At 37.2% G+C, this 26,907-nt stretch overlaps 1 protein-coding gene and 2 long non-coding RNA genes across 5 annotated transcripts; 1 reads left to right on the top strand and 2 right to left on the bottom strand.

The window, feature by feature from the left end:
- The first annotated feature begins 1,728 nt into the window (after positions 1-1,728).
- Positions 1,729-8,444, top strand: LOC126585471 (uncharacterized). Its single transcript, XR_007610513.1, has 2 exons — positions 1,729-1,853; positions 7,983-8,444. It is a non-coding gene; the product is annotated as an uncharacterized LOC126585471 (long non-coding RNA).
- Positions 8,445-12,358: 3,914 nt separating this feature from the next.
- LOC126585470 (uncharacterized) lies at positions 12,359-15,104 on the bottom strand. Its single transcript, XR_007610512.1, has 2 exons — positions 14,998-15,104; positions 12,359-12,403 (listed from the first exon to the last, which is right to left on the bottom strand). It is a non-coding gene; the product is annotated as an uncharacterized LOC126585470 (long non-coding RNA).
- A 2,436-nt stretch (positions 15,105-17,540) lies between these two features.
- On the bottom strand, positions 17,541-21,775 carry LOC126585466 (mediator of RNA polymerase II transcription subunit 19a-like). Of its 3 annotated transcripts, none has more exons than XM_050249914.1 (7): positions 21,237-21,772; positions 20,114-20,180; positions 19,431-19,720; positions 19,075-19,299; positions 18,793-18,852; positions 18,493-18,632; positions 17,541-17,916 (listed from the first exon to the last, which is right to left on the bottom strand). In XM_050249914.1, exons 2-6 carry the CDS (start codon positions 20,142-20,144, stop codon positions 18,582-18,584), a joined length of 657 nt encoding a protein of 218 aa, XP_050105871.1. In that variant the 5' UTR covers positions 20,145-20,180; positions 21,237-21,772; the 3' UTR covers positions 17,541-17,916; positions 18,493-18,581. The 3 variants fall into 3 exon arrangements, with proteins under 3 accessions (XP_050105871.1, XP_050105872.1, XP_050105873.1); XM_050249915.1 differs by having other exon boundaries at positions 17,875-18,353; positions 21,237-21,773; XM_050249916.1 differs by lacking the exon at positions 17,541-17,916 and having other exon boundaries at positions 18,798-18,852; positions 21,237-21,775.
- Positions 21,776-26,907: the final 5,132 nt, after the last annotated feature.

Raw genomic sequence — 26,907 nt, 5'->3', positions numbered from 1 at the left:
TCTTCTTCTTCCTCCTTTCCCTCCTGCTCTCTTCTCTGGTTGGCCAGCCCTTCCTCTCTCCTCTCCTAATTCGCCAACTCCTTCTTCTTCTCCGATTGGGCAGTTTTGCCCAATCTTTCTTTTTCTCTGTTTTTCCTTTCCTCCCGATGCCTTCCTCATTCTTTTCCCATTTCTAATAACAACTAATAACAATAATAACATATATATATATATATATGTATATATTAACCAAAGTAAAAGTACTTCTCAGGTTAGAGTTCCGTCAAAATTTTAACCGTAACTCCAAATCACGAACCGTCTGCACCCACGCTTCCGTAGCGACGAGTACTACGAGGATATGACAAGAGAACAAATCTTAGATGGCACGACCCAACGATTAACCTCGAATAATGCGCGTGCCTCAAAGGGCATTTTTGTAAAATCCTTTATTAAACTTAAAAAACTCTTAAAATCAGGGACGGGCTGTGACAAAAATAGTCAATTTCTGTCAGTTATAACCGCCACCATTAACTTAAAAATTGCTAGAATCTTCAAAAATATTTAAAAAAATGATTAAAAAATATTGTCAGTTATAATTGACAACATTTTTTTTATATCCGCCAAGACTTTATGTCGGATATAACCGACATGATTTTTCTAATATCCGCCACTAATTAAATGATGTGTCAGATATATTTTATCCGGTGTAATTTTTTTAATATCCGCCACCATCATCCGCCATCTTAAGCTAATATTGTAGTATTGTCTTTTTGATTTTTGTTGGCACTGTCTCACCTTCGAAACATATTTTCTCCGATTCTCATCAAATTTTCTCTGAATCTCTTCAATTGTCTATGTGCAAATATAAGTGCGCCAAATCGATATTAGACTGTATAGATACAAGTGTCTTGATTGTAAATATGGTTCGGTTGTCAGAATGCCGAATTCTGAAATGTACTTGTGAATATCCAATCATAAAATAGGTTCGGTTTTCAGTGTGCCAAATAATGTAACCTGGTAACACCTCACTTTGCTGAGAAAGCTAATGAAGTGATCTCTTCCAACAAGGACTCAAAGAACCCTTATTGATCGAGACTTGGATAGGTAGGCAATCAAACTTGGAGTAGTGCTGTCCAATACAAATTGTGATGCTCCACAATCGCCTGACTCTACAACGCTAGTATTGTCCAATACAAATTGTAAGATGTCACTGGCTGCAAAGCATGGTGCTGTCCAATACAAGCTGGAAGATGTGCTTGACGAACTTAGGTTTTAACTTTCCAGTATAACGTTTAATTGGACTCAAAACTTAAATATAGGTTTTAACTTTCCAGTACATTAGAGTTGAAAAAGTTGTATTCAAACCAAATATAACATTTGAGCTCAGTTTCCTAGTTCATTGAAGATGACATTAATCACCAAATATACAAAGTAAGTGTAACATTACTATGTTACATACATTTCCCTGCATTCATATGCCAATACACCATAAATGCAACATCAAAATCATTAGTTACTTGATGATCGCATATTTTACTATTTACTTACACCAAAAATTACATTTTCTTGTGATAAGTTGGACGAAAATGAAGGGAATTTCAGAGATTTGTGCCTTTATGACTAGATTAATAAGAAGGCAACATTCCTAAGATTTTTTGTGTAATTTCTAGTCAAAAATATTTGCAGGACCTCAAAGCCCCATGCAAGTTGCCAAAATGATAATGCAGATCGTTCTTGTGGGTCGTCCATCGACAAATGGTGTATCATTTTCAACAAATTTCCATGGCACAAGTTGGGCAAAGCGTGTTGAATGGGCAAGTTGGAAAAAGAAGGAAATTGAAGAAAAAGGGCCAACGGCATACAATATGAAACATGTTGGATTTATCCAATATAAATCAACCTTTAAGTGGTCTACTACATGTAATAGGAATGTAATATTGGAGAATAATGATTGTGATTTGATCTCTTAAAGATATCAATTCTATATAAGGTGTCTTATATTGGAAATAGGATTGATGGAACCCTTAATAATATATGATTATGATATTTTACTTGAGAGCCAAGAAAGGAGAGTTTTAGCTTTCCCTTATGGATGGAATCTAAGACTTTTTGGCTAATATATAAACACCGGTCCCTGCTAACCCTAGACACGACAACTAAGGCTTCCCATAGAGCATTTGTCATAAAGCTAGGAGTTTACAGAAGAGTTGGTGTTTTCTGTTTGTCATGGCAAACATAAAGATTGGAGTTTTATCGATCACGTCTTGCTTGCATGGCTGTTGCATCTTCGACAACTGCCATTGGAATCAGGTCAGTCACTCCTTCGTTTGTGTTTTAATTGTATAACCTTGTAAGGCTAACAATTGGTATCAGAGCCACTGGTTATATGATTAAAACCTATTAGGTTTGAAGTTTGATTATATAATATCTTTTCTTTTGGACTGCGGTTTTTTTTTTAATCCAAATTGTGATTGCATTCAGCAACATCACCATGTTGGACCTGCTTGAAAACTGCATAGTACGGTTCCGCATATAATTGTATATACTTGGCATATTAGTATGATATGCACGGCACATGTTTTACATCAATTCCTATTTGGTCTTAGAGACCGAAATTATCAGTTAAATTAAACGATTACATAATTGGATAATCTGTTTCTGCGAGTGGTGCCTGTTGAGTTCAAGTTTTCTTCCACCGCCATCACCCTTCAATTCCAAACGTGGGCTTTTATAATTGAAGCACTTAATGATGATATTGAATCAACTATAATAAAGGAAGATTAAAATAGTTGGTTCATTAATTTATAGAATTGTATAATTGGAATTACCATGGTGCTTAACGTTTTCTATTTCAATGTTCATATTAATATTTGGGTTCAATTGAAATAGTCATCGGTTCTAACCTTGCACTGGAGAATTTTGAGATATATCACTCATAAATTGGTAAACTAATAATTGTTGAATGGTAGGTTTTCAAGCACTTCAAGCTTCCTTTCTTGTATTCAGTTCTCATAAAGAAAGATTGGAACAGTTTGCTTTGCTCATCTTTACTGAATTAATTATGACTGGAAGAAGATGGCATGCTTTAAGCTGTCTTTCGATATTCATGCCAATGTTTTGGTTGAATTAATTTAGTGGAAGATACAACTTTTTGGCTAACGTTGTTGTCAATTTTGTAAGCATATAGAAATATGTACTTCTGTACTAATCTTGCCAAGGAAGACTATGAAGCATCTCAAGTCAACAAGCTCGGTAAAGTCTCCTATCAAAGCAAACAATATTGATCATTATATGTGTCAATTGCGAATTAATTAGTTGATCATGCATATGGTTAGTTTTGACTATTAAGTTTTAAACTTGGTTATCAAAACAAAGAGAAAATATATGTTTTGAACATGATTAATTCTTATATGCATATAAGTGGCATACAGAACGAGGGAAAAGTAGATTTTTTAAGATATGCCAAGATGCATGCATATAAAAGTGCATATATATCTTGCTTGTTCGTGGCTTTTCGTTAGTAATGTGCATGAATGAGCCTATTGGCTGGTCCCAGCAGCTCCAGTCACTGTTTCCAGGGTGGAAAGGCAACAAGGGGACACTAAGCACCCCTCAAAATATAATTACATACCTTATAAGGTTTTTGGAATTACTTCTTAAACTCCAAATCTTTATTGCCTCTGTTATCCATTTGAATAAGGACTAATATTGTTTGCCATGAATTGCAATTGCATAAGTGCCAGCAATTGTTTGATCAAGCTAAGTATACGTAATTTTCTAAAGCCAATTATGTATCTAGAAGTTCACATTGCATGTGTAAAATTATCATGACACCAGTATCTAAATGGTATGTATATGGTAGACATACGGAGAAGCATATGTAAAAATGCATAAATTATTTTATTGTTTGAGACTATATTTTGTACAAATAGTCTGGGTGTTTCGGCATTAGTACAAGAGTAAGTCTATTGCTCTGTTTTTCATGGGTAATAACCAAAATGGACATATGGCATGTTTTATTAAAGGGATTGGGTTGTCCTAACACAAATGTGTTGATTAGTAATGCAGTATACTAGCACTTAAGTATGATGGGGGATTAATTCAAGTACGGTTTATAATGATATTAACTCCATGCGGAATTTGCATGACTAATCAAATTAGTTTTGTCTACAATTTTGCTTTCCTATCTCAGTATAGTCATTTAATTGTACATGACTAATGCATAACTTATGGATTGACTGAGAAGGACAGAAAGCATCCAATGACAAGAATAAGGGTATAATACAAGTGAATAAGGTTTGTAGTAATTATGTGACAATTCTCATTTGTATTTTAACTATTTATTTGAGAATTGTGGTTGGTCATGTGATTATAAATATGTTTATAAAGAAGTGGTGAACATATGAAGGCGTAAGGTATGTATTTCATTCAGAGCATGTGACTAAATTGATAAGCATAAGTCTTCAAACTTGTATATAGTTTATTAGTTTTTCCCATGCCTAAAGAATTTAAACAATGCTTTAATCAGTCAATTTTTATGTGCCATAAAGGGAGAAGAAAAGAAATTATTCAAGGCTAATGTATGACATGTATTGGAGATGTTTCTTTTGGAAGAAAAGAATTTTGGTAGTTCCTTTATTTAATTTGGTATTTACAAGGCTAATGCCCGATTTTGATGCTAATGTTTTAGAAGCCTTGTACTACGGAAAGAAAGGTACAAAAGAAAAGGAACCCGTTTGACTTAAGAAAACATTTGAGCAATTTAGTTTTTATATTAAAGGAATGTATTGTTCTTTTGCATTACATAAAGTATTTCTATTTCAAGCAATTGACTCCATAATGATAAGTATTGACATTCTTGTGGTGGAATAAAACTTGTTCTATATGTGATTAATCTCTTTCAAGTATGCTGTCAGGTTTCTTGAGATTAATTTAATGTCAAAGGGAGTCATGAAGGAATTAGTGCCATTTGTTGGCAAGACTCAAAGCTCGAATCAGGTTATCATAATTTTGTCACTTACAATTAATTAATCCATGTGACTTCTTGTATCTTCAGGGTGGAGTTGATCAATGCCCTTTCAACTATGCAAGCCGCAACGGCTTAGTTGACGATGAAACTGTGTTTTTGAGTTACTTCGGTCAACTTTGCATCCTAATTAGAATAAAAGGGATAATCTTCTTGCCTACAGGTGTGGATTACTTCTTTTAGTTTAATTAAGATGGCATAGTATGGGTTTTATTTCACATAAGTTGTGAAAATCTTCATCTTGCCTACAGGTGTTGAAGTTTTTCATGAAGGTACTTTTGTGACATAAAATCTAGTACTAGAAACTAGTTAATTTTCTTGCCTACAGGTGTAAATTAACTTAGTTTCATGAAGTTTATTGGGATAAAGTCCATGCCATTAGTGACAAATATTTCCACAATGAGCCCCATAAAAGGTTGTGGTTTGAAGGCATGGAAATCGGTTGCATCATGATGTATTTTGTATCTCTTCATGAGACTTGTTGATGCAAAGTATTGGACCCATGAAGGTTAATCAAGGATTGCTAAGGTACACATTGTTTAAATCTTATGCTTGTAAATCTTTTCAATTGGAACTATGATGTCGGTGAAATTTGACTACTAAAGTTTCCTTTGGACATCGAAATTGAAATGATATGAAATTGATTTTGTTATGGATGCATAAAGTCATGGTAGATGCACATAATTGTTTCTGGCAGAATGCGTGTCTTGATTTAAATCGAGTGAATGACACGTCTAATGGTCGCCAAATGACCTGAATTTTGGACATGTTCAACATATAGATGTCTACTATGAGTCTGCAAATTTTCGTAATTTTCTGCCATGTATTTTAATTATGGTGATTTTACCAGTAACCCATGCTCGTATAGACAGTTTTACTGGCAGATTGTGTTGGTCTTTTTGAGACGTCACCTTAGACTACTTTTTGATCCAAAACGGCTCTATATTTTTATTTTATGAAGATTAGTATGTCTATTTTGATCTGTCTAATTTTGGTAGCAATCAAGCTTATAGATTTATCATGATAAATTCCAAAGTAAGTGTAACTCGTTACTGAAATTCTGTTTGACAACTTTCTGTTGGTTGTGATGTCTATATTATGTCTAAAATATAAAGCAATTTTATTTAGGTACATTTTTTAAAGAGTGTTTGCCCAAGTGGGAGAATTAGTGAACGAAAATTGGGCTTCACACTCATTAACTTATTTGCAAGTATAAACTCCGAGAACTTAGTGGGAGTTATTCTAAAATTGTGAGCATTAAGTGGACTTGCATGAATCTATTAAAGCATTATTCTATCTTCCATGAATTTGGGTTACTCGAATATCTATAATATGTTTAAGTTGCATGCGTACTTTTTCTGTTACTTGCAATCATTTGGTTTTCTCGGTTGATCATTTGTTTTGGGGCTCATAAGGACTTAGCATGAATGTGAACTTATTAAAACATATAAGATGGTTGTTGGATGCATGTTTTGTGTAACAGCGGTGAATGCTTCCATTCTTAGTTGTACCTTTCATTGAGGTAATATGTATTCATTGACTGAGTAAGGCTATTCCCAAAGGCATATTTTCAAAAATATGATTTAAGTATTGATTTGCAAATTAAGTAATGATGTTGCAGATCAGTGGGAGTTTGAGTTTAGTAATGCCTTACATTTGCAGATGACCTATAAGGTATGTGTAGAATCCATGTATTCATTTTAATCTCCAGTTGGATTCATTAAGTCACATTTTTCGTGTGCTAGTCAATTATCTGATAAAATATATATCGGATATCAAGTTGTTATCAAATTGCATATTAAATGGCATGGCATGGTTTGTGCACTGCCTCAGTTGTGAGGATTTCCATCTTGCCCACAGGTGTTGGAAATCACTATGAAAGTAACTGGTATGGTGCATAGATCAATGTCAAAAACATATTAATTCATCTTGCTCACAAGTGTTGAATTAATTTGTTTTATGAAGTTTTGGGATATTTTACTTGGACATGTGCCTATTTGGTATTTTCAGTTGTGTCCGTTTGCTACAAACATTGTTTGTATTGTTACTTATCTAATGAAAGTAATGCATGACTGTTTTGGAGATGTATTCACACCTGCAGGTTATGGTCGTTTCATTAGATGAAGGATATTTGCATTGGCAAACTAAAGGCTTTGAAGAAGCATAAAGTGTAACTTGTGTGTTACAATAAAGTGGACCTGAGATGATATAAAGTAAGACTTTTTGGTTAATTTAAAGTTTAATTTAAAGTTTCATCTCTTGATCATAATTTGTGTTTCATGTAAATGTGGATCTTAGCATGAGTGATTATGAAGGTTCTGGGTTGTGTCAACCCTACAACCTTGTTAATTCCATGTTAAGAAATGCATTTGACAGAAGCTGCATTAAGGACGAGATGTAATCACTGTTACATGGCCACTAAAGTGACATTAGTCTCCAATCTCAAGTATAAACGTGAATATTACATTTTGTAGACCAAGTGGGAGAATGTTGGATTTATCCAATATAAATCAACCTTTAAGTGGTCTACTACATGTAATAGGAATGTAATATTGGAGAATAATGATTGTGATTTGATCTCTTAAAGATATCAATTCTATATAAGGTGTCTTATATTGGAAATAGGATTGATGGAACCCTTAATAATATATGATTATGATATTTTACTTGAGAGCCAAGAAAGGAGAGTTTTAGCTTTCCCTTATGGATGGAATCTAAGACTTTTTGGCTAATATATAAACACCGGTCCCTGCTAACCCTAGACACGACAACTAAGGCTTCCCATAGAGCATTTGTCATAAAGCTAGGAGTTTACAGAAGAGTTGGTGTTTTCTGTTTGTCATGGCAAACATAAAGATTGGAGTTTTATCGATCACGTCTTGCTTGCATGGCTGTTGCATCTTCGACAACTGCCATTGGAATCAGGTCAGTCACTCCTTCGTTTGTGTTTTAATTGTATAACCTTGTAATGAAACAGTCAAAAGACACTTACTTGAAGTTGAGGAAGCAGCAGCTAGTGGAATAATATAAAAAATTGCAAGGTTGGTATCATGATGTGGAAAAAGAAGAAAATGAAATAATAAAAAAAAACTAAAGAATTGGAAGTGGAGCTTGTCTCTGCGGATTGTTTTTGAAAAAGAAGTGGAGAAAAGAAAGCAGAGAAGAAAGAAAAGCAGAAAGCAAAAATAGAGACAGAGGCGGGCACGGCAAGAAGAAGGAAGAGCAGAAAGGAGAGGGAAGAAACAGAGACGAAGGAGAAGCACAGCAGCAGAGCAAATAAGTTTTACTGGGTGTTTTCAACTTAATTTTCATGTTTCTTATTATGAATTCAGTGATAATTTCAGCTATGTATTGGAACTAATTTTCCTTAGTTAGGGGTACGATGTAGCCATGATTATGAATGCTTAATTTTTGAAGTGAATTATTTTTAAGTTTTCAATCTTCATTGAGTGTCGTTTGCTATGCTTATATGCTTGGTTTTAGTCTTGATGATTAGCTACCATCTTAACTCTTATTTGGTAAATTTGATGCAAGTTGGACAGATGTCATGTTTTCAACTTGAGTGATAGCTTCTTGCATTTGAGAAACAAAAATCAAATTGTTTAAGCCATTCATCGAATTGCCTATAATGATAAGGCAGAGGAGACCCATATCTGAATTTGAGAAACAACATGCTCGGAAGTGATAGAAAGATTGGGGTTTGATTGAATTTGAACCTCTAGTTTGTGGTTCGTCATTCGCGAGGCAGAGAAAGGAATAAAGCCCAGCCGCACGATCTCATTAAAAGAGATCAGACAGCTCACCATACCATCCCCATTTTTCAGCCAAAATGAGGATCCCGCTTGATAAAGGACCCGATAATTTGTATGAACGCCCAATTGGTGAAGCCCAAAAGGTTGATATTTCTGCATCATCCTGATTTACAGTACGTTGCAGTGGGCGCATTAGGGGGAACAAAAGGTACAGTCTCACAGGGCTCAGGGCCCCCAAAATTTTTACAATATAATATTATGTAATATTCTATATTTAAAAAATTATTTTTGTTAGCACTTTAAAATTTTATTGTGCATTCATTATAAACATAATTTTTTTTCCCTTTCTAAATATAAAAATTTGGAGTATAAAAGATGTTTTGAAGTTTTTTTTTTCTTGTTTGGTTGTTTAAAATATTGAACTACTTTTGATTATTTAGTAAAGTTATGTTTGTAGCTTTTAATGATATTTATAAACTTGCATTCAGTGAGTGCTAAAATTTATTTTGGTTTCAATGATTGTTTTCTAACATCAAAACATTATCCTACTTTCTTTTAAAAACTATCTTAAGGAAGGGCCCTGCTATAAATTTCGTAGAGGGCATCCGAAATCTCAGAGACGGTCATGCTGCCCTGGGTAACCTTACAAGGTCTTTGAGCCTTGTACATGTGGAAAAAGAGAGTGAATAGAGCCTAATAAGGCCTGGTTTGGTATTGAGGTGATTCTGAAAAAAGCTGGTATCAGAAAAAAGCTGGGAGCCTTTTTTGTGTTTGGTAAACATTCAGCTTCAGCTTTTTTTTCACAGTTTTGGGTGAAAAAAAGCCAAAAACAAGAAGATGCAAAACCCAGCTTTGAAAAACCGGCTTTTTTCACATTTGTTTTACATAAAAGTTTACCAAACACTATAATACTGCTTTTTTTTTTCAAAAGCATTTTTACAAAAAAGTTTACCAAACACTCTACAACTTTATTTCACAACCGCTTATTCTCACAGCACAGCAGAAGCAGCTTTTTTTTCAAAACACAGTAATACCAAACCAGCCCTAAGACCTCTAATACAATCCGGGCTACGAACTAGATTACCGCTTAGGTCTAAGTTTTGTAATGAGGATAAGTTACGAAATGGCTCAGGAAAATCATCATCTTCAGAAAGATTGCAATTTTCCAGGTTTAAATCGACTAAGTTGCATGGCAAATGAGAAGTCCAAAACATTTCAGGATTAGTTTGTTGCCCTAATTCAATCCCCGAATCCGCTATTGCATGGAGTAATTTATGAAATGGAACTCCATATGCTTGAAACACTTTTTGAGATTTCATGTTCCTCATATCCATTTGAAACTCATTAAGATTTGAGCAAGCAGAGATAACAAGTATTTCAATGAATTTTAGCCAAGAAATGTCGGGAAGCTTCCTATCATTTTTACAATCTTCCATATTCAACTCAACTAGTTTCTCTAGGTTCCAGTGGATTCATGGACACCAACCAAGTTTGGACGGTCTTTCAAAATTAGAACCTCTAGATTGTAATTACAAATGAAAAGTCAGGGGGTTTCGCTAAATAGAGCAAACTACTCATTTAGCAGCTTAGATGACCTTGGGCTCTCCAGCAGCCATCCTGCCTTCAGTAACCACTTCGCACTCATTAGTTTGCTCATCCGACACTTCATCTTTAGGAGCTCCAATCTTGGCAGCTCCATCCTCGATTGCTCCATCTACGGCAGCTGAGGAATCAAACTCAAGCAGTTTCCTCCTTCTTGGCAAGCAGCACAGACATGGCAGCAACAAAAGGAGTAGGCTTTGTACTGGTTTGGTATTGAGGTGCTTTTGAAAAAAAAAAAACGGGTATAAAAAAAAAGCCGGGAGCTTTTTTGTGTTTCATAAACTTTCAACTTCAGTTTTTTTTTTCACAATTTTGGGTGAAAAAAGCCAAAAAAATAGAAGCAGCAAAAGCTAGCTTTGAAAAAATGTCTTTTTTTGCTTCCACAGCTTCTGCGCAAACCTAATTTGGAAGAGGCGACGATTCCTTTAATGAAACTTTCAAATACCCAAAATGGTCTTAAACAATTAAATAAAGTACACATAATACCAACTGGAAGACGTCGCCGACTTCAATTGGGAGATTGTCCTCATCAACTCCACCACAACGCCGTTCACTCCTAGCTTCAACAATCACCATTATTGACCTTGGATTTCATACCCTACGACATCATTTATGTCTCTGTCCTTTCACCCATCTCTTGTTCGTCCTCTCTCACTCCCACGCCGACAAAATTGCGTAAAGAAACACCACCATCTTTTCCGGCGATAACCAGACTCGAATTCATATTCGGTTTTGGCATCGCAGACTTGCCCAGATTTCCCAGATTGCATCGCTTATAGGAGACTGATCTTCGTATTTCTGCAAATTAGGAGAGCCCAAATTGCTCATATAGAGAGAATGAGGAAGAAAAATGCAGTGAGACAGGTGAGAGAGATTAAGGAACAACCCATCAAAGACGGCATAATCACGGCGTTGGCGCCTTTAGAATCCATGGAGATGAAAATAAAAAAGAAGAAGACGGAGCTATTAAAAAAAAATGAGAAAATTGGAGTAGTGGGGGAGACTTCTAGAGAGATTTTTTTTGGTTTTTGGAAAAGTCTAGTCGATGCAGATGGAGAAAATAAAGGGGAAAGACTCTAGAGAGAGTATTAATAAATAAAATTATTATTCTTTATTTTTTGTCAAATATAAATAAAATTATTCTTATTTTACATTTAATATCATACTCATTTTTGTCATTTGACATAGTCACAACAACTTTATATAAAAGTTTACCAAACACCCTTACACTTAAAAGCATTTAAAAAAAAAAAAGTTTACCAAACAGTCAACTACTTTATTTTTACAGCTGTTTATTCTCACATCACAACAGAAGCAGTTTTTTTTTAAAAGCACAACAATACCAAACTAGCTCTTTAACGCCTCTTTAACAGCCGAATCCACTTTTCCAAGTGACAAACCATCTTCCCTTACTTCTTGTAGTGGAGAGCCTTCCAGAAACCGATCCAGACTTAGCCACAGCTGGACACTGCACACTATCTTCGGACTTGGACTTGGACGCTAGAAATAGCTCGATGTCAAACTTTCTAGAGACAACCTTCTTCTCAACTGAAGTTCCAGTAAGCAAGCTAACATACTAGCATGGCCTACGTCATCTTCCTCGGTCCAAGCCTAGCTAGCTACTAGCCCCAGCCATCCAACCGCGCCTTGCCACCATCCATCAGCTCCCCCGAGCTGCCCTACCTACACAACAGCCTTGTGGCTGCCTAATCACTTCCTCAGCCCTTGCCGAGCCATTTTATCAAGCCCCAAGGTCCATAAAAATAAAGAAGAAAGAAAATTAATTTTTTCTTACCTTGGTGCGGTGCAGAGAAGAAGAAGAACGACGACGAACAATTCTTTGCACGTGTTGGTACCATATTATATTGGGCCTCATTACTTGGGCTTCCAGACATTGAGCTCATTATTTATGTAAAAGGGGAGGAGCCCTTAGTCTATAAAAGGCTTCCTCACCCTCACAATCATCAGGTCTCATCCTCACATACAGAAGCCACAAAGCTCACAAACAGAGAAACTCTCTCAAACTCTCTATTTCTCTGGGGGACTCCCCCTCACACTTGTAATCCATACATACATACGTAATCAACATCAGTGTGGACGTATCCCAAATATTAGGGGAACCACGATACATCTTTGTGTTCTTGAGCGTTTGTGTGATTCACGGCTGGATTTACGTTGGTCCAAGATCCTCCGAATTTTGTGCATTAACATTTGGCGCCGTCTGTGGGAAATGACACAAAAAATTACGTCGGTTCTCTTTTCATTTTTTCATATCACAATCTCCACCGTGAATCTGCAAAAAACCCAGAAACCTATATCCCCAAACCAATTCCTTCGTCTCTTGATTACTTGATTCTTGCTCTTCAGACATCCACCACCACAATAACACCACCACCAACAGCGGGTTTGGTGTCGAAGAAAACATCAGACTCTCCATAGAAGAGCTTTCTGATCATCATGCTCATCAAATACCATCCATTGACATGCAGAAATTGCTTTCCCAAGAATCAACCAATTCTGAAGCTGAACTAGCCAAGCCACATATGGGTTGGAACGAGGCAACCGAATCGGGGCAGCAAGCCGGCCCGAGTAGAGGAAAACTGGGTCCCAGCAGCAACAGCGACCCGGGTGTGGCACTGCAGTTTCCACTCCTTCGTCTACGACGCTTGCCGCGACGCCGTCCGTCACCTATTGGGGTCTGGCCAGCAAACTCTCGAGGAAGAGTACTGCGACATCACTCAGGTTGTCGGACCTCGTGGACTGCCTTCTTGGGCGCTGTCGTGCACAGTTCCTCTATGCTGTTGTCTCACAAGTAAGAAGAACCCCAAGCAGCCCCGTAGATGGCTGCTGCTCCAGTTCGTTCCATACGGGGTCCGAGGGCAAGGTCCCTCCTAAAAGAACCAAGGCTCGGACCAGCTAGTTGCAGGCTCATCGTCTGCCTCTGAGTTATCTTCTGTTTGTTGCCCGCCTTCTCAAGGCTAGAACGTGCATGAAGCTTTATCAAAAGCTATAGACCACCAAATTCAAAAGAAAGATTAGATGCCTTTGCTTTTGCTTTTGGTGTCAACCACTCTCACAAAGGAAAAAGAAAAAAAAAACTCACAGATAAGAACACCTTTCTTAACACTTTTATTATTAGCTTCCACTTTAAATATTTCTGCCACACCTTGTCTGCCGTGCAAATATATATATATATAAGTACATGCAGAAAGTGATGGTGTGTGGTGTCACATGACATGCACAATAACAGACGGATACAATATGTGATGATTATGGCACCTAATGAAACTGCCTGCCATTTTATATCCCCATTGTGGCTAATATATATATATATATTTTTTTTTTCTAATAACCTACATATTTAGGCAATACCTAATATATTATTGATTTATGCAGCATGTCATTTATCAAACAACTGAATAAATCATTTATTCATGATTATATATATATATATACACACAAATTTAGGCAATACCTAATATATTGTTGATTTATGTAACATGTCATTTATCACACAACATAATAAATCATTTATTCACAGAAGGCACATAGTACAATATTTTGCCTTGACAAACTTTGTCAATTTGATTTATACAGTCACACTTATGCTGCCATTTATTGTCAGGAATTATTGAGCAACCAGCTCTACTGATCAAAATTGTCGCCGATTAAAGAAGTCTATCAACCTGTAGACTGACAGGCCATGTGCTTATGGTGACAAAGATTCAGTCCGAACAGTAAACTCTTGTCTAACCGGACACCCACTTGCTTGGACACTCGCTCATTCGGACACCTATGTGCTTGGACACTCGCAGGCTCGGACACCTATTCATTCGGGCACTTACGAGATGGGATGCCCTTGAGCTCGAATCTCGACTCACGGACCCAACTCAGAGACCCGACTTATGGCCCCGACTCGAAGACCCGAGTGGTGGACCAGATCTGCGGACCCGATACATAGACTCGATACGTGAACTTGACAAGCAGACCCGAGTCATATCGAGAATTAACTCACAATGAGTGCACGTTGGCATAAAATACATACTCACAATGAGGAACACCACGAGCCGAGTCGCCTTGCAACGAGCACTGCCTCCAGCCAAGCAATCGCCTCACCGCGAGCATTGCCTCTAGCCGAGCAGCCTCGCAATGAGTATCACCTCCAACCGAGCAACCGCCTCACCGCGAACATTGCCTCTATCCGAGCAGCCTCGGAACGAGCACTGCCTCCAGTCGAGCGATCGCCTCGCTACAAGCATTGACTCTAGCTAAGCAGCCTCGCAACGTGTAACACCTCTAGTTGAGTATTGCCTTATGTTAAGCATTGTTTCATGTCGAGTACTGTTTCAGGACAACATCTAGTCACTTCGGCCCACACATAGACTGGATTTGAAGTCTCCAGCCAAAAGACTCTCTTGACTGAAGACTTGGGGAACTACTGTTGGTACCATATTATATTGGGCCTTGTTACTTGGGCTTCCAGACATTGAGCCCATGATTTATGTAAAAGGGGAGGAGCCCTTAGTTTATAAAAGGGCCTTATCACCCTCACAATCCTCAGGTCTCATCCTTACATACAAAAGCCACAAAGCTCACAAACAGAGAAACTCTTTCAAACTCTCTCTTTCTCTGGGGGACTCCCCCTCACACTTGTAATCCATACATTCATACAGAGAAATACAATCAACATCAGTGTGGACGTAGCCTAAACATTGGGGTGAACCACGATACATCTTTGTGTTCTTTGTGTTCTTGAGCTTTTATACGATTCACGGTCGGATTTACGTTGTCTCAAGACCCACTCGATTTTTTATGCATCAACAGCACGGATAAGCGAAGAAGAATGTTAGGGGAGGGGGAATAAATATCCTCTAGCTTTCTCTCTTTCTTGTAGGGATAAATAATTGCTCTCCAAAGTTGATTTAATCCCACACTTAAGGTAGGTTTAAATAGGCTTTGGTGCCAATTTAATTCCCTTTCCTAGAAGAATCTGATTCCAAGTCAAAGTGGGAATCTATATCAAATTAGGAAGCAATTTTATGTTTCCCTAAGTAGCTTGGGATCCTTTCATACGAGCAGCCCATCAAGTGTGAGGGCATTTGTGGAGTAAAAAATAATCTCAAAAATCCTAGAGGCGACATGTGGATTTTTTCACAAGAAAGACGAGATTACCCTCGTTAGATGGACAAGGCACACCTGAATTCATACGTGCATGCAACATACAATAACGGCTCAAGATTATCTCTATCCATGGAAGAGCCAAAGGTGATTATTATGGAATTTATTCAAATTTCACTCATCATTCCCTCATTGATTCCATTCAATAAGGTAACTCCTAAAATCATCATATATGGCAGGCCACTCCCATCAGCCACCCTCCTCTAAGTACTACACTTATCCCACTAAAATGCGAAACCATTTGCTACCCACAAACTCCTAAAAATACATTCCTTTCAGAGTACTAACTTTGGCATTTCTTCGGCGAAACCCCGTCCCCCCTCTTCATCGTGGGTGTGTGAGGCTTTTGGCCTTAATCGAAGGTGTTATTATTTTGCAGGTGTATTTTCATCAAAGTCTATGTTCACACCCAACACTGTTAGCCAAATAACAAAGAAAAAGGAGTGCATGGCAACTACGACTGTTGGATGGCTTTCTGCAGTTTCTGGCTTGACATCTTCTCTCTCAACTTGATCATCGTCCTGGAATGTGCCAAGCTTGCGAAGACGGAAACTGTGTAGAGGTAAATCAGTAAAAGTCTTTCGAGCGTCTTCGCCTCTGAAACTCAAGAAAATGTGGTAACTAGGACTGGGTTTTTGAGTTCAAATGGGAGTGCAACCGACCGATTGGCTTGTGTAGCCTAATCTGGTTTTTTTTTTTTTTTTTTTTTTTTTTTTTATTCTTTTAATTTCTGGGAGGACAGATGTGAGAGGCAAAACTGTCGGCCTGGTTATGAGTTAATGATATGAACAAGGCCTCAGCTTGTATGGGTGTTTCTGCTGTTCGAAACGTATAATTTTTAGTCAATTACTTAGTCAGAAACTGAAGGGCGAAAAAGTATGAAATCCGTCATCTGATACAATCATGCCGGTTTTAGAGATATGGATCTGCCATATCATTGAGACCAATTAAAATTGAACCGGATTCAGTTGGTGAGTTGGGACGGATTGGATTGGATCTTGCAGCGTTGTTGTACCTTCTCTTGTGATTCTTTTATGGGAAGAGAAGCAGTATGGTTCCCAAGCCTATACATTTAAGATCGGTACGTTTATCCTCTACTATTAGGCCGGAAAAATGTACAGAATCTATTAAACTTCTATAAAATTATGTTCTGCCAAAAGGCCAGCGAATGACAATCCATGCACTGAGGTGCATTCAACAATTCAACAGAGTCAGTCGGCATAAAAATCCCAGAAAGCCGCCCGTTCATAAGGAATCAGCAGAAGGCAGAAGGCAGAACGCAAACGAATTATAATCTCAGCAGTTGGTAAGTTACATATGTTGAACATGTGAAGAGGCTGAAGATTAAAAGCAAAAAATAATTCCCCATAGCGCAATATTCTGGCAATCCTTTAAAGTTACAATGGTTATCGACGTCATCCTGCAGAACGAAAAGTTTTCTTCCCCTAACAACCCTCCCAATAACCTTTTGATAATTAGCCTGAGTATCCTCCCAATTTATACCTGAGTTATAGTATAAAACTCCTGATGATCTAGATGATGACCAGAGTTTGAGTGACTAAATTTTTCCAGAAAGAAGGTAGACCATTTTCTCTTCCTTTCCCACTAGCATATGTCCAGGGAGGCTTCTCTCTCATGACGGTTTAGTAAAACCAGGCACTGACAGAAATGGTTTCCCCAATTAATCACACAACGCTAGCTTATAACGCCTCGCTTCCAAGTTGAGATCTTGGAGGGATGCGTGATACTAGAAAATCATTTCTCTCAATATACGCTAAATACAAAACAAACCCAAAAACATATTGATAGGGAACCTAAAACAAAGATGACCAAGAAAGGTTCCCATCATGAGATAGCAGCATAGAATAGAAGAATGATGTCATTCACACTGCAAAATACAACAGCAGGAATAATGATCGTCTCGAATACAAATCATCAGTCTATCCTTTTTTGCAAAAAGAATATTTCACTGATACTAATTAGAAGTCAGGTGAGAACAGACATAATCCAAGATGTTAGATGTTTTTGGATCAGCAGTGATGTTAGCCATTGATACAACATAACAGGAACGAAAGAAATCATATATACACTCTCTTCCTAAACCTATTTTTCCTATAACTGGAAGCTACAAACTCTCCCTCACAAATTATAAATTCTGGACTGCTAAAAAATGCTAAAAATATCTTAATACCGCGGACATACATATCAATGTGCCATGAAAACAGAATAGTTTTTTTTTGCAAACTACTGGAAGTCATATTAGATCATTGTTATTATACAAGGAAGTTCACTTTCACTAACTCTTACCTTTAATCCACATATTTTTTTCAGCAGGTGAATTCACCTTCTTCACAATCTTTAGTCAGTTCAGAAGTTATTCTGCACATAAACCAAAAGCATCATGCATCTAAGTTCCATGGCAACAATACAATACTACACATAAGCCTATTAAAAACAGCAAGTTGTCAAACAAGAGTGGAGGTTTTGGCATAATGTAATTGTTTTAAACCAGATCTGCGCATACAGAGTACTTATAAGAACCTAAAAAGCCTACAGAACCACATCAAACCCAAACTCTTGGCAGTCCCCAAATGCATATTTTTCAACAACATAAGAAATGAATATTGTTCTTACCATACAGATGAGGTGAAGAGTGCAAACGTGCATTGCGTTTGACAAACTTTAACTAGTACTACATCTAACTTCCTAAAACTAAATAAATCCCTTTAACTCATTCTTTAACTTGCCTTCGTATTTATATATCCTTATTTCCATGCCAACCTCAACTGATCGCATATTACAGAGAACATAAAGCCCTATCAAATGTGAATGAAAATGAGTAGTTGACCCATCAGTTTGTGAAGAGGAAAGAAATAAAATAGTGACAGTGCAATGCAGAAGCTAAAAGTACAGAGTATCTTAATCAAAATACACAGAAAATGTAAAGGTGTGTACCTCAAGAAATACAAAATCAAGTGTAAGACCCCTCCAGACTGAATGACAACCATTTGAAGAAAACAAAATTACTAAAATATCCCCTCCTTTCAGCCAGCTACCTTGATTGCGCCCACTTCATCAAGTTTTGAACTCTTATGCTGAAAAGATAGTGAGAAACAGAGACCTTGGTTAAATGTAGATGCAAAGGAGCTATACAAAAATAGTGGGCATATTATGCAGATCCCAAGCAAAACATTAAAGGAAGGATTCGAGATACGAAAGTATAATTCCAAACGAAAAGTTTCATTTTTATATTACCTTACTTTTTTTGTGTCTGTGGACATCATTAAGGTCTTCATCTCCATCGTGTTTCCTTTTCTGTGATTATACAAGTAACAAAACTAAAGCCTGTAAATCCCTATGAATATTCAACTAAATTTGAAAAAACACAAAATATGGTGTTGGTGAACAAAAAAACTGGAATTAGATTGCACGACAAACAATGGTGGTTCATGACTCCAGACATATCAGAGCTATTTGGATAAAAATTTCACATTCATTCTTTTCAAATTTAACGGTACGGGTGTACCATTTTCTAACCTTTTCATGTTTCTTTGAGTGATCACCGGACGGATCATGATGCCCACTTTTATCCTTCTTCTTATCCCTGTCTTTATCTTTGCTTCGATCTTTATGACGGTGTTTACGCTTCTTGTGCTCTTTATCCTTCTCTTTGTCTCTGTCCTTGTGCTTTTTGTGTTTCTTCTCCTTGTCTTTAGACTCGCTCTTTGATTTCCCTGCAATAGTTGGAGTCCCCTTATCTGCCTATAGAAGACAAAACAAGATATCAATTACAATGAGAACCTGGAAAGGAAAACGTTTTTGCAGGACCACATATCTATTGGAAAAGAAGATAAATAACAGACTATCATCCAATATAAGTAAGAAAGTCTCACGAGTGGTAGATCAATAGGAGCCGTTTCTCTAAGATGGAAAGCCTCTCTGAGAGTATCTAGTTCAAAAGGCTGTATGCGTGGTTTTGTATCCCGGGGATATGATGTACTCTGAATAAGTTGATCCAACTGCATCCCCTCTCCTTTTCTGATTTCTGTGTCTCCCACCACATTGTGAAGATAGTGTGTGTCTGATATTGATACTGGAAGTGGTCGCTTGCAGAAAAACTCATGGTGGGGAAGTAACTTGTAGTGACTTATGAGATCTACAGCACCAGTCAACTCCTTTGGTCCTGTATCCAACAAAATTTCATCAGATAAGATAAAATGCTCTTAAATATCAAAACATGCATCCAGTGACATTATAGAAGCAAAAGACTTGAATTCTCAGTAGATTGAAATACGTATATTTTAAGAGAGTTATGAAATTTAGAATATCCGAAATTAAATATTAAATATGTATTGGTATCTCATCCAAGAACCAGATAGGGCAGGGTGGATAGAGGCCACATGGCTCTCTTGATAAGTTCAAAATTCTGTGCTATACATGAATAAATGAGGTTTTGAAGAGTGCTTCAGCTATGAATACTTCTGTTAAATATGTAATTAACTACCAATAAAAATTCAACCAAGAAGGGAATGTGAATAAATTTGTAACAGAACACTATATTGAAAAAACATTCTACCTCGTCCAAACTTCGTTCCTTCAGGATCCATGGGTCAATGTCTCATGAAGTGGTGGACCACTAACAACTGTGACGTCACATACAAATAAAACATGAGTTTTGGCAAACCATAAATACTGCAATGAGTCATAAAAATCCAAAATATAAAAAGGGAACGTCTTAAAAAAAATTCTCCAATAAGGAGCATGTTCAAAGTTTTTCTCCAATAAGTACAATAATGTCTGAGTATAATATATTCAGACAAAGTGGTGCAAAGTTCAGGACAAGGTATTCCTAAGTAGCCTTGTGTGATCCAAGAGACATCCTTTTTTCCTGTGTAATTCAGAACATACCTAGTACTTCACCTTCTATCGAAGCTACTCAAATATCTAATACCCAAAAGGGATAACTCTGGAGGGGAAAAAAGCACCTCATCTAAACTGTATGCATGACTCATAAGCAAGCCAAAATATATAATACCGAGCTTCCTATTCTTGTTTCTCTCCCAGAAACCCAAAATAAAACAGACCCGCAAACTAGTACAGTGGATTCTTTTACAAATCTCAAAAGAAAACACTGAAAAAAATTAATGTTGAGTACCCAACAAGGTTGCCGGTGTGCACAAAAGAACTCGGAATACTCCATTTGCTAATCCAACAAAGATTTTGCTTGGTTCTTCCTACTATAGATTCAACAAGCAGCACCAATTCTTATGACTATCACTAATAACTCTACACACACCGCTGTTGTAACTGAACTAGGGCAAGCAGCTAAGTACGCGACGAGGTTTCAATTTCACTACCACTTACACAAATTTGAACGCCATATTTTCTTAACTAAACGTCGTGAATACTGCCACATTTTTGCCACTCTGATATAAAATGCTAATCTTTTCTCACAAGGCTAAGCTTATTCTTCAAAGATTTCTCCTTTCTTTGTTCTCTCTTGCCCTAGTCAATAAATCTCTATTCTTGCTGAAACTACCGATGAAGACACGACGAAATCCCGCAACTTTTCAGGATAACCCAAAAGCAAATCTTTAAACAAACAACAAACAGAACCGATAGAAAGAAGCAGAAATTCAATGCTTTGAAACCAGTAAGAGAGAGAAAGAGAGGGAAAAAGGGTAAAACAAAAAGCAGACCTCTGACATGGACCCCGAATTGCTCTCGAACTAGTAGTGACCCAGATCACGAGGGCAAAATCGTAATTCCAGCTCGCTCCTTCTTCCTCCTCCGGTTGCTCAACACTTCGAAAGCTGCCCAAGTACCAAAAAGTCCAAGCCCCAATTGAGTGGTTGACGAACAGAGGTCGAAGAACCAAAACGCCCAGCAGAACACGAATAGGGTTAATTGCGCGGGGAATTGTAATTGACCTGCGAATGGAAGCAAATTAGGGGATTCCCAATCTGCTGGGGTTTGGAGTTTGGGAGGAGTGGGAGCTGAAATTGTCGAAATTGTCAAGTTAGGGCTTTTGCAGATCGAGAAGGTTCGAGAAGAGCGAAGGAGAGAGAAAGTCGAGTATTGGTCTGTATGAAGGTGGTGGGGAACACAGAGGACCAGAGTGGTGAGAGAGAGACAGGGAGAGGAGCATATGTGTGTAATCTAAAATCTAATGATTTATGTATAAAACTAAAACTAGGGTTTGGATTCTTGGAATAGGAGGGGTTTCGATTTCTATTTCCAGGCTCTCTCTCACTTGGGATTTTTATTTTTATTTATTTTTATTTTATTTTTATAATAGTTTTGGACCACTTTTGGTCCTTTTTTTGCCATTTTCCTTCTTCTTCCCAAACAAAACATGGGCATTTTTGGGTTTATTGCTCAAGCGGAACACCTGATTAGGCGAATATTGATTAATTGTTTTTACCTTTGTAATCAGTTCTTACACATATTTGACTGCTAAGTTATTCAATTTAAATCGTTAAATTTAATTCAACAATCTCATTCTACACTCCAAACTTTTATATTAGGAAAGAAAAATACACTTGTGGGAAGTGTATAATGAGATTTTTGGAGTGTCAACAACATTTCCCTTAATTTAACAGAGATTTCTCACAATATGGACAATCTCAGGGACCACTTTTATCGATTTTAAATCTCAAAGACGGAGTTATGTCAATCTCATTAACCATTTTGGATAAGGCATGTAGTTCCAAATTCAAATTGTATAAACCTGCTAGAACACAAAAGTCAAATTAAGTAGTCTTTCAATTAGTTATATATAAGATCGTAAAGTATCCATGATACAAAGGTTTATCAATGAAATCTTTAATTTAATTCACTCCAATAGAGAAATTAGAAAAATTCTGGTATTACACCGGTCTTCAACTTCACATCGAAGGTGCCTTAGATGACATTATGTATTACTACTATTTGCACCTAAGATGTAAAGAGTGCGAGGTGTATCTTTTGTGTAGAAAATGTAAAGTGTATGTTGAGAGTGTAGAGTGTTATTGTATTATAGGAAAGTATGTGGTGGTGTATTAAGATAAGTTTTAATATAAAAAAAAAAGTGAGGTGTATTAAGTATATGTGTGTATTCAACAATATGTGAGGTGTTAATATATCAAGCTAATTAATTTACAAGTGTAAAAATGTAAAAAAATTATGCTAGCACTCATGATCACATCCTCTACACTTTGACGATGAATACATCGTTGTTTGGATTATTTAAACTGTAGAAACCCCATGAGCAATGTTTTAGGGGGAGTTAAAAATTAATAAAATTCATAATAATTAATTTATAAATGCGAAAAATATTATGTCAATTTGTATGTGACTGAGAATGCGATGTCTTTGAGTTGGTATGTTCAATATACACAATGTTGTTGTGAACTTCTCCTATATCAATTCAACTCGTAATCGAGGTTTTGTGCTCATTTCTCGACGATCACGGTTCAAGGAGTTCATGGCAACTTTTAAAACTTTTTTTTTTCAATTTTTCTACGATTTTATATGAATTTTACACCTTATATAGTAATTTATCAATGTGTGCCACGTGGCAGCTTGAGATTCGTTGATACAACTTTTCTCGAGTTTTTTGCATCCAAATGACAAGCACCCTGCAACGGGTCCGTAGCAACTTTTGGAATATTTTTTATTCCTGATTTTCCCCCATTTTATATGAATTTTTAAAATTTTATTTATTTTATTTCTCACTGACACGTGGCAGCTTCTGGGTCATCACTAGGTTTAGGATTTTATTTCAAAACATGTCATAAGTTATCATCCAAAACAAGAGTATCACGAACTATCATAAGACTTGCATAACTTTGTCGAACAATATATAGACTAACAGATACAGTTCTAAAATCTCTCCAGTATTATCCAAAAATCTGCAACCATCCTCATGCGGAATAAAGGCACCTTCGAAGGATGTAACAAACGTTTCAAAACAAAAAATTTACATAGGCTCTGAAACACTAGACAAAACCATGGTAGTATTAGTTCCTCAGCTCTCTTCAAAGCAAACATCTAATATCCAAGATCAATTACCAAGAGTGTCTCTATCTGCAAAATATAAAGTCCAATCGATATAAGCCAAGTTAGGCAGGTGCGTATGGAAATATTGCTTGTACGATTAGATAAATGAAATATGTAAAAACCACACACGGAGAGCATATCGTACCGTATGTTTATTGGTGCAAGTCCGGCTACTAACCACAACTTCTTCGATAGTCAAAAAGCATAGCATCCTATGTACTTGACTTTACAAGGCACAAAGAACATGTATATATGCTACAAGGTGCAGTTCAGATACGATCCAAGAAAATGCAAGAGAAGTATTAGAGACATTGCAAATGGAGAAGGAAGAGCATGATTTGTTGAAGTTAAGAACTCAGAGAGGGAAATTCATTTAAGAGAGAGAAAGAGAGTTGTAGAGAGAGAGTAAAAATATAATTGTGATTCTCATTAATTCAACTGAATAATACACATGGTATTTATATATAAATATCCTATCCCAATATATGTGCCAGCTCAGCATAAAGTATATAACTAATCACAAACATTCCAAGCATAACAACCAAGTGAAGGAATCTAATCTGGTGGTGGTTGTGATGCATTGCTGCTGTGTGAGATTGTACTCTTAACACACCCCCTCAAGCTGAAGGAAGGTGATCGAACTGAAAGCTTGTAAGTAAGGGCAGCAAATCGATCAGCAACTAGAGGCTTGGTGAAAATGTCTACGATTTGGAGAAGGGAAGCAACATGTTGAACACCAATATGACCAAGTCAAACCTTCTCTCGAATATAGTGATAGTCAATTTCAACATGCTTAGTTCGAGCATGAAAAACTGGATTGAATGCAAGAGCAATGGCACTTTTGTTATCACAGTAGATGACGGGTGTCTTTAACAAAGGGAAGGATATGTCATGCAGAATCTTGCACACCCATGTAATTTCAGCAGCAGTATTAGCAAGAGACCTGTACTCCAGGAGATGAGGTTAGAGCCTAGGAACACACAATACCCACTAGTGGACCTTCTATCCACAAGGCAACCTGCCCAATCTGCATCAGACCAAGCAGTGAGACATTGAGGACCTTTAGTAAACCAAAGTCCTGAATCCACAGTGCCCTTAAGGTATCTCAGAATGCGTTTGACGGCCTGCAAGTGTATGGTTCTTAGAGGGTGCATATACTGACAAACCTGATTGACAGCAAAAGCTAAATCAGGCCTTGTCCAAGTAAGATATTGTAAGGCACCAACTGTGGACCTATAAGAGGTGGGATCAGATAGAAGAGTGCCGGAATGGTCTAGTTTGGAAGTGGACACAGGTGTTGCACAAGGTTTAGCGCCAAGCATATCTGTCTTTTTTAGTAAGTCTAAAGCATACTTAGCCTAATGCATTAACAAGCCCTTGTCAGATTTGTGTACTTCAATACCTAAAAAGTAATGAATATCTCCCAGATCCTTGACAGGAAACATGGTTTGAAGTTGGGATATGATCGATTGACACTCAGTGATTGAACTTCCAGTGATAATTATATCATCAAAATAAACCAATATAAAGGTAATGGAAGTGTCTCGTTTAATAAAGAGACTGGTATCAGAGTATGATGAACTAAATCCCAGAGAGAGAATAACATTGTAGAAAGCCTCATACCAAGCTCTAGGGGCCTGTTTAAGACCATAGAGTGATTTCCGAAGTTTGCACACATGATGAGGTTTGGAAGGATCCACAAACCCTGGAGGTTGGAGCATATAAACATCTTCCTTTAAGTGACCATGAAGGAAAGCATTACTGACATCCAATTGATGGATAAATCAATCATAGGTAACTGCAATTGAAAGGAGAATTCTGATGGTATTAGGTTTAGCAACAGGACTAAAGGTTTCGGAGAAATCCAAACCTTCCTGTTGATGAAAACCTTTAGCCACAAGTCGTGCTTTGTACCTTTTAATGGTACCATCAGGTTTGTGCTTGACTTTGAAGACCCACGTGCAGCCGACAATGTTTTAGTTGGAATGATTAGGAACTAATTCCCAAGTGCCAGTGGACTGTAATGCTTGAAATTCAGATTGCATAGCTTCCATCCAGTGAGAATACTTAGAAGTTTGGAGAAAGGTTGATGGAGTATAAGGTAATGTTGTAAGAGAATCAACAGTGGATGGAAGTTGGTGTTTAGTGGTAGTGAACACCTTGGGTTTATGAATACCTGCCTTTGCCCTTGTAATCATAGAATGAGTGTTTACAGGAACTGGAGGGTGTAAGGATGATGACTGAGATAGATGAAGAGGAGACTCTGCAGGGCTGGAAGATTATGGAGGAGTATGTATGGACTCTTGAACAGAAGAAGATATAGTGTTCTTCTCAGCAGTTGAAAATATGGATGGAGCAGATGCATTGCTGCCTTCTGAAGCAGCTGCAGTTGAAGTATGTTTCTCAAGATGGGACACTAGCAAAGGCAGATTGAAAGATATAGGAGTGTGTGGAGGATGAGTCACACATGTACTGTGATGTGAGGCCTGAGAAGACAGAGATTTGTAAGGAAATAAGGATTCATCAAACACCACATGTCTTGAAATGTAGAGCCGATTAGAGATAGGATCCCAATACCTATAGCCACTGTGATTGAGACTATAACCCAGAAACACACATTGCTTACTTTTGAAATCCAACTTGTCTTTTGAATATGGTTGCAACCATGGATAACAAGCACAACCAAAAGTTTTCAGTGTATGATACTTGGGAGAAGCATGGAATAAGAGTTCCCAAGGACTGATCATAGAAGACTGAGGAGGTAACCGATTAATGAGGTAGACAGCAGTCTGAAAAGCTTCAACCCAAAACTGTGCAGGTAAATCACTTTGAGATAACAATGTTCTGCCCATTTCAACAACATGACGATGTTTTCTCTATACACACCTATTTTGTTCAGGAGTGTGAGGACAACTCAACTGATGGGTGATACCTTGCTCATTGAAAAAACTTTGGAGTGACTTATTCAGGAACTCACCCCCTGAATCAGACCTGATACTTTGAACTTTGAAATCAAGGAGAGTCTGAAGTTTTAAAATAAAAGTCGTGAGAGTGGAGAATACATCAGACTTGAAATGTAAAGGATAGAGCCAACTATATTTGGTAAAATCATCCACTATTATTATATAGAACCTGTAGCCAGTACATGAAGATATGGAAGAGGGACCCCATACATCTGTGTGTAGCAATTGAAGTGGCCGAGAGGAAGTACAAGGTAAAATGGAAAATGATAGTCTAGAAGACTTCCCTAGTTAACAAGCAGTACATACTAACAGAGTATTAACATAACCAATTACAGGGAGATGATTCTTATGCATAACAGAATGTAAA

The sequence above is a fragment of the Malus sylvestris genome, chromosome 10 (assembly GCF_916048215.2).
Source record: "Malus sylvestris chromosome 10, drMalSylv7.2, whole genome shotgun sequence".
NCBI lineage: Eukaryota > Viridiplantae > Streptophyta > Magnoliopsida > Rosales > Rosaceae > Malus > Malus sylvestris.
The sequence above is the reverse complement of the archived record's forward strand: the minus strand, read 5'-3'. Positions and strand labels throughout refer to the sequence as shown.